Raw genomic sequence first — 14,937 nt, 5'->3', positions numbered from 1 at the left:
GCAGGGCTTTGTGCCGGGGCGGGCAGGCCCCCTAATCCTCATCAAGGAAATTAAACCACGCATTGATTTTTATTTTTCTTTTTTTCATCACCCGCGAGCCCGGGGCCGGCGGTGCCAGGGCTTGCATAACCCGCCGACGTGCAGCAGGACCGGGGCCACCGGGACAGCGGAGCCGTTACCGGCTGCTGCTGCTCCCGGGGCCAGGCCCCCCGCCCGTGGCCCCCCAAGCAGGGAGAAGCAGCTCCTGGTGCAAGCAGAGCCCAGCTGCACGACCCCCCGCAGGATGGGGAGGCCCTGCTGCATCCTCTCTAAAGGAACCCCGCTGCATGCAAAGGAAGCGGACGGAGGCCTTGCACCCATGTTTTGCCACCCAGGAGAGAACAGGGAGAAAGAAAGAAATTGTTTAGAGAGGTGAGAGACGTGCATGCAGCAAACTCAGATGCTGCAGTCTCTGCTCCTGGGGGTCAGGTCAGCAGAGACCCTTCACTGCTGCCACAGGCTCCTCTTGAGCCGGGCCTCACACCTCCCACATTCACCTCCCTCCCCTTGGGCTTGCAGGAACTGAGAGGTCCCAGCCAGTCCCACACGTTCTGGATCACAGAGCTCCCGATGGGGCTTTAATAGCCCTTGGAGGATGAAGTCCCAGGCAACTGAGATCCCGAGAACCTGCAGCCCAGCTGGGACACGACCCAGAAGCCAGAGCAGGAAGGCAGAGCTTGCCTGAAGAGGCAGCACACAGCACCCATCCCCAGCATTGCTCACCTCCCTTTGTAAGGGCTTGAACACCTCTCAGGCTGTACGTGCTCGTGATCAGAGAGCAGTCAGAGCTGCACGAGCCTGGGGGACAAAGCTTTGTGTCCAGCAGCCAGAGGAGCCAGAAAGGGGTCAGAGGAGGTCAGGAAACCCATGGGCCCACCTAGGAGGTAAATGAAAGACCAGAATCCAAACCAAGGTGGAAAAAGAGAGAAAGGAATTATCTTTATTTGTGAAGTATGTTAACAGATGGAACAGCTCAATGCTACTCAGCAATAAAGGTATTAGACACCACTGAGCATTCATCTGCTCTCAGGCTCCTATGTTGCACAAACACCAAGATGGCCCAAGCACAAGAACACATGCTGTCACACCGCCCCCCACCACACCGCACCCCCAGCACTCACCCCACACTTTGCCCCCAGACCCCAGTGTAGCCACTTGAGAAGCAATACTAACAACCCATTAAATAAGTTAACACAAATCATGTTCAGCCAGTGTCCAGCTCTAACACTGTCTCCTGGTTGTCTGTTTGAGTGTGACCACCAAGAGCATCCCTGGAGGAGCCGGGGGGAATGCCTGCCCCACAGCAGGGCACTGGGGCAGCGCGTGCTGGGATGCGAGCGGCTCACACCTCCACAAACCACCCCAGACAGTGCCCGGGGGCCCTGCACGAGCAGCTTATAGGACACAGGCTGCTTCCAAGCAAGGGAAAGGCACAGCCCTGCTCCAGGTAACGCACTGGGAAAGACCTAGAGCTGCCCTCCTAAGATGCTCTGAGGGATGGGGTCACCTCCAGAAGGTTGCTACAGCAGTTTCCTCCTGACCCGCATGCGCAGGACACGACAGCCCTGCTGGGAACCCAGGCCAGCCATGTCTGGTGGAGCAGCCCTCAAGGAACTGTGCATTTTGCTGCCACGCTCAGGTCGGCTCTCTGCAGCTCCCTGTGTGGCCTCCAGCACTGAGGTGGGGCAAGGAGGGCATTTCAGAACAGCCCCCCCAGCGCACGCTGCTCTTCGAGAGGAGAGGAAGAGAAGTTGTACTCCCACCCACCCGCTCTGCACCAACATGAAGAGACCTAGGACAGACAGCCAGTGACCAAGACTACCAGAAACAAGGGATTTACACTTACAGGTAGAAAAACCCTCCCACAACTTTTTTTTTAAAACATCACGTGTATTTTAGTTTCTACAACTTAAGTTCCTTTAGAAAGTGAAGTAACTCAATCGCAAGGACACACTAGAATATTTCATGGTGCTATTTTACCAAAGAAAAAGAAGAAAAAAATGTCCAGACGAGTTCTTCAGCTACATATCACCTGGAGTGAGAGAGAGAAAAGCCATTTAGATAACCTAGCAGTACCATAAGGCCATGCAGTGCTAGAGGGGGGCTGATAAAGCAGGACAACAGCTGCCTTGAATAAAGCTGTGGGCTTGGACTCATCTCTTGCTCAAGTCCAGGGCACGAACTATTGGGTAGTCCTGACCCTCCCATGCTGCAAGACCCCCACTGTGGAGCCCACCACTCTCCCGCCTCCCTCTGCTCATCTGGGCAGAGGCCAGGCCCTGCTGAGTGTGCCTCACGCAGCCCCAGCAGCTTTGGCAGTTTCCTACCATACTGCTCATGGTCTGTGCCTGAACTTCACAGCAAGGCTTCCTTCCCTCGCCCAGGAACCGCTCTATGATGCTGGGCCAAGGGAGCCTTTGTCCACGTGGCTTTTACAAGCTGCTGAAGAGCCCCGGCTGGGTTCCAGCCAGACACAAGCACCTCCGGACGGCCGTACGAGCCCCTTGCTGCGAGGAGGTGAAGACACCTGGCTCAGCAGCTGCTCTCAGCTGCAGCTCTGCCCTCGGGAGCAGCACTCACCTGGCCCCTGCTTAGTTAGCGTTTCTCTGGCGGACGTTCTTGTCCTTGTGGTTTGTGGCATTACTTTTCCTGGAAAGAGAAAAGGGAGAAAAGGGGCAGTGAAGACAAAGCACAAAAACCCACCCTACCCACTAATGCGATTCGTACCCAAATAGACGCTCAAGATACAGCAAGGTGAATTTAGTTGCCAGAACAATCAGTTTGAGACCTCTGTACCATTCTAAGTTGTATGCAGTTCATAGAGAGGCCACAAAAAAAACAGGGGAAGGGGAAGTTCCCCCGGAAGCTAATGTGGTATTCCTGCACCAGCTCACTTTTATATTCAAAGCAGATTTCCTGATTAATGTGATCTGCCAGTACAAACATGACTAAGTAGAAAAACAAGGTACTTACAGAGGTGCAGAACCTCCATCATCATCTTCATGTTCAGGACAGCACAGAAAGAGAAAGAACAAACAGTGTCAAGGGAAACACACACACACAGTAATCCCTGCCTCTCTTCCACCTCTGCAACTCTGGGGACCAGCATCCCGAGAGGTGATGGGATTCTGGACACCGCAGGTCACCGCAGACAGGGCTCCCATTTCACCACGGCTGGGGGGAGCAGGGGGGGCTACTACTTAGAACACTACCACCCCCAGCGTGAGTTTTAAGCTGCTTCTTGTCTAAGCTTAGACATGGCACAAGCTTAGACATAAGCTCCTGTTATGCAGTTGCTTCTGTTGGCACAGCACGGGCACAACCAGGTCTCCTACTCCCCGTCAGCAGAGGTCAGGTCTGGTGCTTTATTAACCTCGAGGCACACCTGAGACTATCCAGGAAGCCACAGAAGCAGAATTACACAGGGAAGCGTCCAGGCAGCCTCAAGCAGCGCTGCTGACCACTAACATCTGTTAACATCCACACCCCGTGTCCCCAGCCAGTCCTCCCACTAGCACCCAGAGCTGAAATGGGAGCCACAATCCACTCGGTGGGACAGCACACCCAAGTACTTGCTGCTCTCACCCCTGTTAACAGCTCCCAGATCTGAACACAAAGTCAAGGCTGCAGGAACAAGGCTTTCAGTATCCACGTAAAGCCCTTCTTCCTCCCTGCACATCTTGTGAAACAAAACAAACACTGCACGCCACGTTCTTGCTACACAGAGAAACACAGCTAAGAAAACACCTTTGCCAACAAGTGCCAAGCCCTGGGACCTTTCACCAGCTCCTTGCGATCTGCCACCTTCCAGGAGAGGGTTCCCATCACCTCCTCCATGGCCCAGGCTTCCGCTCAAGCAGCGCTGAGGGGTGAGACCCGAGCTCTAAACTCGGGGCTGCCTTGGGCACCAAGACCTGCACACAGCTGGTGAGAGGACACGGCTGGAACCAGCTTCCACTTACCATTTGAGGTGACACCCAGCAGCAGAGAAGGGAAGAGTGGAAAGATAACACCAGCAAGGAAATCAGGCCATACACAGGCTGGACTCTTCCCATCCCAGGTAACAGGGAGCAGCCAGCTCACCGCCACACACCCGAGGCTCAGCAGCTCTCTAAGCTGGCTCAGCACTGCCTTCCTGAGGCTTTCGAGGAGCGAGATGCAGCTTTACACTGCCCTGTTGTAGCATCAAGTGCAATGCTGTATTTTCATCCACAAGCACTTGGGAGCCTGAGCTTAAGATCTCTGGCTGAGGAGCCGCCAGAGGAGACCGGAGGCCTGCCAGTATTACAGGACCTGTCGTCATCTGTCAAAGGCTCCACCACAACTCGGACAGAGCTGAGCAGGATCTGGACTCAGCCGATATCAGCTGAAACCACACTCAGCAAAACAGGCTACAGCTTTTTTTGCTAAAAGATGTAGCTACAGCCATTCTTAAGTAGACATCTGCCTTCCAGCCAAGAGCACCGTGTCAGAGGGCAACACATTTACTTATAAAACCGCCTCGAGTAGAATCTCTCAAGCTCCGCAGCCAGGCAGCGGTACTCAGTTTTAGTCCCTCTGCTTCCCTTCACACCACCCAGTCCACCTGATGTGCTGTTCCCCTGCAAAGGGCGAAGGTGACTGACCCAGCCAGCAGGAAGGATACCGAGCATTTACACTGCATTGTTAGCGGGATCAGATAAGGGAGGGGCTGCTGGGGTAACACAATGAAGATTCCTACCGATAAGGAAAGGGAGGAGCCACACTTCCAGAACAGATTAGAGATAACACCAGGCTTTGAGGAACTCCCGGAGAGCTGGGATGAGTGAATTTGAGGACCCAAAACAGATTCACGAGCTGAGGCTAAGCCTGTTGTTACGGAACCACTGACAGACTCCCTTCCTTTGCAGCTCAGAAAAGCTCTACTACCTGTTCCCAAATCATTTTCTCCAGAATGTTAACTGTCAAAGAAAACCCTGTCCTGGAGATGCTCGCATCAAGCCGCTGAACAAAGTGCAGAGGAACTGCTGAGACAAAGGGTCAGGCTGACCTGCACCGAATGTAACTCTGGAGCCAAAGCACAGCTTGCTGAAGGATCGGCAGAAAGCGTGCAAGTACTTCCACGCCAAAGTAACCTGGTGGAGGCTACGACGGTTAGACAAGAAGCATTCCTGAGAAGCAGGCCTCCCACTGAGGTGTAGCGCCCATCTGACAAAGTCTGAGTTCTCTGAGAACAATTTGCCTGCACCCTACAAGCTCCTTTTTCTCCCCAGAAAGATGTAACCCCAGGTGCCTCTTACCATCGAGAACTTCATCTGGCTTCCTCCTCTTCTCGTAGATAAAGATGATGGTGACAAGGACCAGGACTTCTGCCACTATACCCAGGAAGGGCCAGAGCGCTGCCAGACGGCTGCGTACGCGCAGGTTCACTGTAGCTTCACCCTTGCCAAAAGAGTTGGTGGCACTGCAGTGGTAGTCACCCGTATCCTCCTCGATGTTCAGCTTAAGAATGCGTAACTCTGTCTTGTTGCCGCTGGACTTGATAATGTATCGACCAGATCCATTGACGATGGACTAGAAGGAAGGAATAGAGAGCTTCAGGGTACTCCTGGCACGAGGGGAGCTGCTCACGTTATAGGCACAGGTCTAACACTGCAGAAATCCTCCTTGCCATGGCACTAAGGAGAAGGCTACTCTGAAACAGCTAATTCTGATGGGAAGAGGTCCTCTGCCTCCTCGTTGGTAAGTAGGGTAGGCAGAGGGGGAGCCAGGACAGACACAGCACTTACCTCTTGATCATTTCTGTACCAGACCCAATCGCTGACAGGAGGAAAAGAGGGATTCTTGCAGGTCAGCACCCCCGTGTCCCCCTCGTTCCCATGCTCAGACTTCTTGTATGCCACCACTTGGGGCAGAACTGCGGCAAGAGAAAAAGAAAGTCTAACACCTCACCATGGAAGAGACACGAAAGACTCGTTGCAGTCCACCTAGCCACTATCAGACAAAGTTGCTCGTTTCTTTACTTCAGTTTAAGAAATGTATTAGCCGGTCTTAATCTCTTCATTTGTCCAACATTTGGCATTTTCAGAGCAGGAAGCACCTGAAAGTGCTTCAGGAAAGGCTCAGACAGGTTTGACCACCAGGTACTGCCCCCCTCCCACAGCAGAAGGCTGATTTACTGCAAGGTCCCCAGGCTGACCCTACAGACAGCTTAGTTGCTTGATGTAACTGAGATGCCTCACAGAGCAAACCTGGTAATTCACAAGTAGAGCCCAGCAGCCCTACTGGTAAGGGCTAGAAGCAGCTTTTCGGCTTGCTTTGCTACCAAAGCAAAGTGTTCAGGAGGCCGCAGCTTCCCCACTCCCCTCCTCAGCCGCAGAAGCAAACCCGTGGAGTTACCTGATATATTCATTTCTCCTTTTATCTCTGGGCTTGTTTTGTAGATGCATTCATAGATACCAGAGTGCTCTTCCTTCTTCCCCTCGATTCTACCAAAAAACAGGTTGTCAGATAAGCATTCAGCTCAGCTACTGTTGTCCAAAAATACACGATTCCAGACCCACAGAGACAGCCCTAGGACACCTGAACAGCAGCCTCCTGTACAGGCCGTTTCTCCCATTCCAGCACCAAGATTTGTGCAGCACCACGCACCTACTGCATCCCTGCTCTCTGCCTTTCTCTCCCCACACGTTAAGGATGGCAGAGAGGGATTCCACACATGCCAAGTCTGACGTGGGCCTGTCAACTCAGTGATCACCGAGATAACCTGCATCCCAAACCCTGCAAACCAGCAGCTTCCACCCCCTAACCCAAATCACTCTTGCCTCCAGGGCCTCTACAGGGGGGAAAATAAGAACTGACTGCTAGCCCCTACAGAAGCAGAGAATCAGGACAACACGCCTTCACCAGGTACGACTGCAGCCCTGTTAAAAGTCATCCCCTACTGCGCCAAGCCCCCAAACATGAAGCGAGCACGGCCACACACCTCCAGCAGTACCTCAGCCCTGCGGTTCCCCTCTACAGGAGAGGGACAGGGACCTTAAGACAGCAGATTCAGAGGGAGGGTACTCTTCCTGTGCAGGGAAGGCTGCTGGGACACATGACAGTGACAGAGAAAAACCCAGGCTGAGTCACTCTGGATTGATCCAAGTGTAGAGAGCGCTCTCCCATTTTTGTCTTTGTGAAGCTGCTGCCCTGAGATTTAGTGGATTATGCTGCACTGCAACAAACATCACATTCTGCAGCTTAGTAATAGCCACTCAGGGGAAGGGGCAAAGTTTCAGTCCCCGGCTGCGCTGGGACAACAGACCGTTTGTTAGCTCTGCTGTGCACGGAGCTTCCCACTTCCAAAAACCACTCAGCTAAGGAATTGAGGTCACGCGAGGGAGGCTGGGTTATAAATACTTTAATCCTTGTTCAGCTCCCTGTTGCTATGGGGAGACAGGCACGTCGGCACTGCCATACAAAAGGACATGATGCCTCTACAGCTGCTGGGTCAGTGCCAGCCGGGCCTGACTGTAATCGGAAAGGAAGGCTCAGTGCACCGCCACAATACGGCCGGTATCCCCGGCCCTGCTCAGCTACAGCCTGCAAACAGCTTCAGAGACTAATCTGCAGGCAGCTTCCCCGCTCGCTCTGTAGCAGGGAGACGTACGTAAAAGCACGATACACAGAAAACATGGGAGTGTGCAGCTCCACGTGCCTTTTGGGGGCAGCAGGGGCTCCTCCGAGCTCCGCGAGGCAGCCGTGCCGTGCTGCTGTCAGTGCTGCGGGCACAGCACAGGCAGTGCAGGGGCCTGGGCCACGCTGCACCTGGCAATCCCAGCCCGGCCGAATTCTGCAGAGACACGGGGCCACAGGGCTCCTCCTACCAGGAGGACACCGGTGGCACTTTACTTTCCCTCTCTCTGCCTCCTCATTCCCTCCTCTCCCAAAAGTAGGAAGAATGGGGTCTCACCAAAACTTTGTTTTGTTCATCTTATGTTCTGAAGTTTAAAACTTTTTATTTCTGGCAAGACTGCAAGCACTCAGCTTTGAGTTCAGTGGGTAGGAGATACTGCCTCCAGTTAAAAAAAAAGTGTCCTTGTTTAGATTCTTATCTGGCCTTGCAGCCGACACTTACATGTAACTGGTGAAAGCGCTTGACTCCGTGTCTGTTTGAAGTATCTTGTCTCCATGCTTCCATTCATGACCCTCGACGGCAAAGGCAGGATCGGTTAGGTTGCAGCTGAGGATCAGCTTGCCAGTAGAGTCTGAGAACCCTGTTTGGACGTCTGGACCTGTTTGTAAATAATCCCACTGAAGTTAGCACCTGGTATTCACAAGGTCAGGCACCTGCCCAACAACCTGTACCGCAAAGAGTCAAAACCCACAGCTCCTCACCTCCACCATAGCTTTCCACTTACCTTTGTGGTCAGTTTCCTACCAGAACTGGTGACACCAGCGCAGGAGACTGGAAAGCCAGAGAGCTAGGGCCTGACTGCACCTCGCAGTAACAGGACACTGACTCTACAGCTGCTCCCACCGGGGTCGGGATCGCTGCCATGTCCCATGGACAGCTTTGAGCCTCCTGCTCAATGGGTGCAGCTCTAATAGAGCCGAGTGCTCAATAAGCAGTGGAAAAAGCCATACTGTGAAGGGCAGTTACAGTAGCTCAGCTCCCTGCTTTTACGAGCCGCTTTAGTGCTCGCTGCATGTCAACACCTCCCACAGTCAGAGCAGATTTAGGAACCTGCAGGTAATATAACCTACGGCAGCCAAGGCCCTCTTTTGTGAGGGGTAACAAAGGTGACCTTACACAAGCAATACACGCATCATATGATGCAGCCCACGTTTTTATAGCCAGGTTTATTCCTGGGAGAACACACATAACCATGACTCCAAAAGGTCCTGGACCTCCGTGTGCCAAGAAGCAGTAAATTATACATCATAAGACGAGTCAGGCATTTCGACTCAGAGGCAGTGAAGCGCACGGCTGCCATTAGCAGAACCATTACACAGCCCCGGTGGCACTATGTTCCCTGCCCTTCCACACAGGCTCTGCACCTGGAAGGAACAAGTTTTGCACGGGCCTAACAGACCTGCTTTTCCTCCTACCCCAATTCCACTGGAAGAAGGCTCTGCTGGAGTTTTGTACTCCCTAGTACGCTTCAGGATTCATGAGGCCTTAGCAGGACGTTACATCCCCTCACCCTGGCCCAGGTTTCTGTTACTCAGAAGCCAGCAGCCCGTTAGCTCCGGTCCCGTTGCCAGCGCTGGGAGCGGAGGACACCCGGTCGCTCCCAGCGCGCAGCTACGCCACACTCAGTGTCGCACACAGACACGGCCATTTCAAAAATGGTTGCACCACGGGAAACTAAAAGCAGATTTTGGTCCCCACAGCTTGTATCACTAGCAGGAAAGCGAGCTTAAAGCAAGACCGCTGACGGAAGCAGAGGCTGTAGGAGCTGCAGGGAAGGGCTGGTTTGTCAGTGGTGGTTAGGACAGAGTCTACCAGCAGAACCAGGACTTAATTCTGCAAGCCAGCACCGGGACACGGAGGCACTCGGGAATAAGCGACACATTCCAGGTCTTTGGCTCCAGAAAAGGCACGGGGTTGCTGAATGGCGTTTTGGTTGGGAAGTCACAACCCTTTTTGAGGGCCGTTTTGGGTCAGGTCAGAGGCGGTGAGGGAGACGACACAAGGGGGAGTCTCTCGGATCTACAGCCAGGGTGGGAAGGTGAGGGGGCTCTGGGGAGTCACAGGACACGGGTGCAGGGGTGAGCATGGCGGGAGACTCAAGACACCAGTGTCCGAGCAAGTGCCAAGGCCTCAGGACGGCCACTCACGTTCGATGACAAAAACGTTAGCCTGTGATCGGATCCACTTGACTTTGGGGCTCTTCGACAAGTGGTTGCGGTCAGGGTCGTTGCTGGCCCGGCACTCGTACGTGCCCGAGTCGTCGCCCGTGAGGTTTGCGATGTAGATGGTGCTGGTGGAGTGCAGGTTGTAGGTGGCGTTGATTTTGACACGGTCCTGCCGTGCACCATCCCAAAGCTGAGCATAGGTCTCATTTGGCTCGTTCCCCTCGAACCACCACTGGATCTCAGGGATGGGATTGCCAATCGCCTCGCAGTACAACTCGACGCTGTCCTGAGTCAGTCTCTTTTGAGACAGCGGTGACTTTATAAAACCAGCTACGAGTTGAAGAGGTATTAGTGCAAAGTGTTAGTGCAAAGCAAGAATTCACCCTCTACAAGCAAAAAAAAAATTCAGCCATCGAGAAGATGCCACAGTGTTCAGGTCAGAATCCTCTCCCTCCCCACTCTCCAGACTCCGTCCAGCCGCGCAGCTCAGACAGGGCCCTGGCTCTGAAGAGTTGTGCCTCCAGGCAGCAAGGCCTCCCACCGCAAGACCAGAACACCAGGAGCATGTACGGTATCTGCCAGGATCCGAGCAAGAACCCCGGCACTGCCTCTCCTGCGAGGGCCGGCTCCCCAAGGCGGCGCTCGCTGGGGCAGGCCGAGAGCCCCCCAGCCTCGTACCTCGGCCCGGAGAGGGACAGGCCCGCAGCAAGGTCAGGGCCAAGGCAGCAGCGGGTTTCTGCCCCGGCCTCCACAGACCCCACTGCTTGAGCATCCCCACAGCAAAACGCTTCCCTGGACACATCTGCGCATGCATACGGAACACACTGAGGCGCCGTTCCTTGTCGTAACATCATTTCCACCTGGAGAACGCCAGCTGGGTACCCGAAGTGCCCACCCATCGGCAGCACCGCATGCCGCACAGACCTCCCGCCGCACGGAGACGCTTCTCACCCACCTCCTCCCCGGCCCCACGCTCCCGGCCGTGACCTGGAGCTGGCCGGAGCCCGGCGCTGCCCCAGCCGCCGCACGGCCACAGGCACCGGGCCGCCCTGCCGCTCTCCTCCACCATCTCACGAGCTCGTCGCACCGCTCCGCTCGTTAACAGGCGGACACTGCTAAACACCTTACTGATACGACTGCCTGGGTTCTGTGGGCTTTTTTTTTGTGTGTGTGTGTGGTTTTTTGAGATTGTCTTGCAGTCCGCAAGATGCCACAAACGAGGTGAAGAAATTTCTAACATCCGTTGCCACACAACAAAATCAGATTTTCCATCCGACAGACAACTCTGCAGAGGTAAATTAGTAATAAACAGCTTAAAAGCAGAGACACCCAGAACGACGGCACCCTTCAAGTTGTTCCTGTGCTCGGAGCCCCGGGGCCTGGCTCTCAGGAAGCCGACAGCCCAGAGACAGCCCCAAAAGCCCCAGGGCTGCGGGAAGCCGAGCTGCCCGCGGTGCCCCCAGGCTGTTATCGGCTGCCACCAGCAGCCCGCGGAGGGGAGCCGGCACCAATCGCTCCAGGACAGCGGGGGAAAGAGCAGGGCCCCGGGAGGGCTGGTCCCGGAGGCCAGGAAGAGACATCACACCAACGTCAAGGTTACTTACGTGACTCAGTCTGAGCAAGGTTTCCGAAGAACCAGCGAGGCTTGTGACACGTACTTCCTGCACTGACTGCAGGCTGCACTTCTCAGAACCGCCACCAGCAGACTTTAAGGGTATTCCCCGGAAATTTGTTACTGAGCACTTGAATGTCATGGTTATAGGCTGCTCCACGCAGGTATCGTAACACACAGGCATGAGGGAGGTGGGTTCAGGGACAATTTCTTTTGGTTTTGAATTTCTGAAGATGCTTCAATAAGAAATCTCGTGGCTTATTGAGAGTGTGGAAGCAAACCGGTATTATGAAACCAGCATTGCTCAAACTCAAGGAAAACACAAATGAGTCTGCAAGGTACATTTCAGAGTCCTAAGTAAATCACTTCCACATTCCTCAAAGGAGAATTTAGACTTTTAAAGCTTCAGTATACATAGCTGGAAGAATAAGCGTGCTTGGACAAGCAAGGAGAGCTCTGACCCCCGTCTGGTACAGGACAGCTTTAGCAGACGGCTGATATTTAAAACTGAGGCACCTTTAAAACAGAGGTCAGAGTAGCTCGGGGCTAGAAGAGCCTGCTGCTATTTCACACGCCAGCAACAGTGCTGCTGGCTGCTTCCAGAAACGCAGTAACACCTCTGCAGCAGTTCTAAATGTTCCAAGCAATTCTGGATTACAGAATTGTAGCAGAGGCACCAGAACGATCCTGAACTGGTTTCACGAAGGCGCAGGAGGTGGCCGGGGCTCCAGAAGACGTACGGGTCCCCGCAACAAGCAGCTCTCGTGCACCAGAACTTGCTGGAGGCCGCCTCGTGAAGCACCCAGAGAACAAGCCCAACAGCCTCCAGGGCCACACTCGCACACTGGCACGGGACGAGCCGCTCGCACGCCTCCTGACGCTTCTGGGCAGCAGAATGGGCTTTTACACCTCGGGCCTGTGATTAAACACTCCCAACCACCTTATTTTGAAGAGTCACAGAGCTGACTACTGCACATGTAGGAGCCTGTCCCACTTCAACTGCAGCCTGGTTTAAAATGGGAGCTAGTAAATATCAGCGGGTTTGAGTTTTGTTTTTGTCTCTGGGGGTGGGTGGGGCTTTTTGTTTGGTTTTTAGCAGCTGTAAGGTGATTATTGTATGCTGACAAAATAAGCTGTTGCAAGGTTACGTGCTCCGAGTTAGAGGGCACTTCATGCCTTTCAGAGAGGCTTCAGCTAGCCCACACTAGTAACAGCAGGTACCCCCTGCACTCACACGGGATTTCACGTCCTCTCCCCTTCCTACACGAGGCAGAGCAACCACCAGGCTGGGGAGAGCACCCGCTAAGTCCTGGGGCACACGAGCACTGCCGGCATCAGCCCCCCAGGACCCGTCAGAGCTGCCCCCAAGTTCCCCAGGGGGCGAGGGGCTGCGAGCTGCAGCCAGCTCCCCAGGCCAAGGGGCAGCGCAGCGGCGTGCAAGGGCAGATAGCGCTCCCCTGAGTCACCTTCCAACTAAAAGCAGCCTCCCTGTGCGGAGGGAGGGCACGGGCAGCGCCGGGGGCCTGGCGGGGGCCGGCACCATGCTGCAGGGCGCGCTCCCCCCGCAGCCTGACCTTTGCTTCTTGGCCTCGGGGAGGGACATCCGAAGCGGCGACTTTTTGCCGTTTCCACTAATAGCTGTAAAATGGACTCTCCCCATAGCTTTGTGTGACCGGGCAGGAGACCTGCACGAGGCTGGGTGCAGAGTCCAAGCACACCCACGCCGCTGCCAGCCGCTCTTTGCCGCGAGCCACAAACGCCGCGGCCTCAGCGGTCACCCCCGGGGCTCTGCCCCGAGCCAAGGGCTGAGCGCCGCAGAGGGGCAGAAGACCCCCCCCACCTCCCAGCCCCCCGCTCAGGTCACTGGAGGAGTAAGTGGGAAGGGGACGGGGACTTCAGCGGGAGCGCAGAGCTAAAATGCGCGGCCCCGGGGCTGTTCCCCGCAGCTCCTCGCACCCAGCCCGGGGGCAGGAACGGCCCCCCCCAGGCACCCTGCCCTGCACCGGGTCCCTCCCCGGAGGCAGCAGGAGCCGCCCGGCTGAGCGCCCCAGGCAGGCTCAGGCCCGGGGGCCTGCCCGCGGGCAGGAGGGGAAGCACCCAGCGAGGGCAGGCAGCGGGGCCCCCCAGCCCCGAGCCCGACGTGGGGCAGCCACCGGGGGGGGGGGGCGCTGGCCCCAGGGGAACGTGCCCTCGCCCAGCTCCCCGGGCCGGGAGCGGGGCACCGCGGTTTTGGGTTATTTATGAGCCCCCCCGACCCTCCCCAGGGCTGCAGAGCGTCCCCCCCCCCGCCCCGCTCCGACGGCCCCGGCCCTTCCCCCTGGGTTCGACTCCGAGGCAGCTCCGCGGCCACGGGCGGGCCCCGGGGGCCCGGGGGGGGGCAGAGCCTCGGGTCCCGGAGCCCCGAGCACACACCGCGAGGGGAGCACGAGGCGGCGGAGCAGGGCACGGCGGCGGCCCGGGGGCTCCGAGCGCCCCGGGGCCGGGGGGGCTGCAGGAACCGGAGCCCCTCAGCTATGGGGGGGGGGGGGAACCGGGCACCGCGAGGTGCGTGCGGGCAGGCACGTGGCGGGGGGCAGGGCGCAGCACCGGGGGGCGGAGCGGGGCCGGGCGGGCAGCCCCCGCTCCCCACTCCCCCCCCCCCGCTCCCCGCTCCCCCCGCCGCGCCCCCCCCCGGGGGGCTCCACGGCCACGATGCCCCCAGTGCCGGACCCACCCCCGGTCCCCCCCCCACCCCCCACCCCCCACCCCCCCGCCGCCCCAGGGCCGTGCACAAACCCGAGACCACCCCCCCGGCACGACCACCCCCGGCACGCCCGCCCCCCCACCCCGGGGCCGCCGCGCTGTGCCCCCCTCCCCGTTCCCTTTCCCCGGTTCCCGTTCCCGTTCCCCTCCCGCCCCCCGCCGCCGTACCTGTGCCCTCGCCGCCGGCCGCCAGCACGCCCAGCACCAGCAGCGCCAGGAGCCCTCGCAGCCCCTCCACGCCCGCCGCCATCGCCGCCCGCGCTCCCGCCGCGCCGCCCGCCCGCTATAAGCGCCGCGCCGGGGCACGGCGGAGGGGGCGGGGCTACCGCTCAGGCCACGCCCCCCGGCTCTCCCCGGCGCCAATCGCACGGCCGCTCCCGCGCGTTGCCCCGCCCGCCCGGCCGCGCCCGGCCAATCGGAGCAAAGGTTCCGCGGAGCGGCCTCCCGCGGCCCGCCGACCCCCGCGGGGACAGCCGGTTCGGGCCGGTCCCGCCGCGGCCCCGCCCGCCGCGCGACGGCAGCCAATGGGAGGGCGCGACCGGGGGGGGGGGGGGGCGCGGAGCGCGGGCGGACGCGGGGCTCCCCCCAGGCCCCCGCTCCCCCGGCTCCCTCCCCGGTTCCACCGCCCGGTGCCCCCCGGTCCCCCCCGGCCCCCTCCGGTCCCCCCCGGCCCCCTCCCCGGTCCCCCCCCCGGCTCCCCCCCCGGCTCCCCTGGCCCC

At 57.7% G+C, this 14,937-nt stretch overlaps 1 protein-coding gene across 2 annotated transcripts; it reads right to left on the bottom strand.

Moving 5' to 3' along the window:
• Positions 1–953: 953 nt before the first annotated feature.
• Positions 954–14,545, bottom strand: BSG (basigin (Ok blood group)). 2 transcript variants are annotated; one of them, XM_083810953.1, is made up of 8 exons: positions 14,387–14,545; positions 8,141–8,297; positions 6,418–6,506; positions 5,808–5,935; positions 5,319–5,592; positions 3,013–3,037; positions 2,620–2,688; positions 954–2,071 (listed from the first exon to the last, which is right to left on the bottom strand). In XM_083810953.1, exons 1-7 carry the CDS (start codon positions 14,466–14,468, stop codon positions 2,631–2,633), a joined length of 813 nt encoding a protein of 270 aa, XP_083667079.1. In that variant the 5' UTR covers positions 14,469–14,545; the 3' UTR covers positions 954–2,071; positions 2,620–2,630. The 2 variants fall into 2 exon arrangements, with proteins under 2 accessions (XP_083667079.1, XP_083667080.1); XM_083810954.1 differs by lacking the exon at positions 3,013–3,037 and having other exon boundaries at positions 5,303–5,592.
• Between the last annotated feature and the right edge of the window lie 392 nt (positions 14,546–14,937).

Source organism: Anser anser (assembly GCF_964211835.1).
Source record: "Anser anser genome assembly, chromosome: 25".
In the NCBI taxonomy this organism is placed as follows: domain Eukaryota; kingdom Metazoa; phylum Chordata; class Aves; order Anseriformes; family Anatidae; genus Anser; species Anser anser.
Note: the sequence above shows the minus strand (reverse complement) of the source record. Positions and strands in the feature narration are given on the sequence as shown.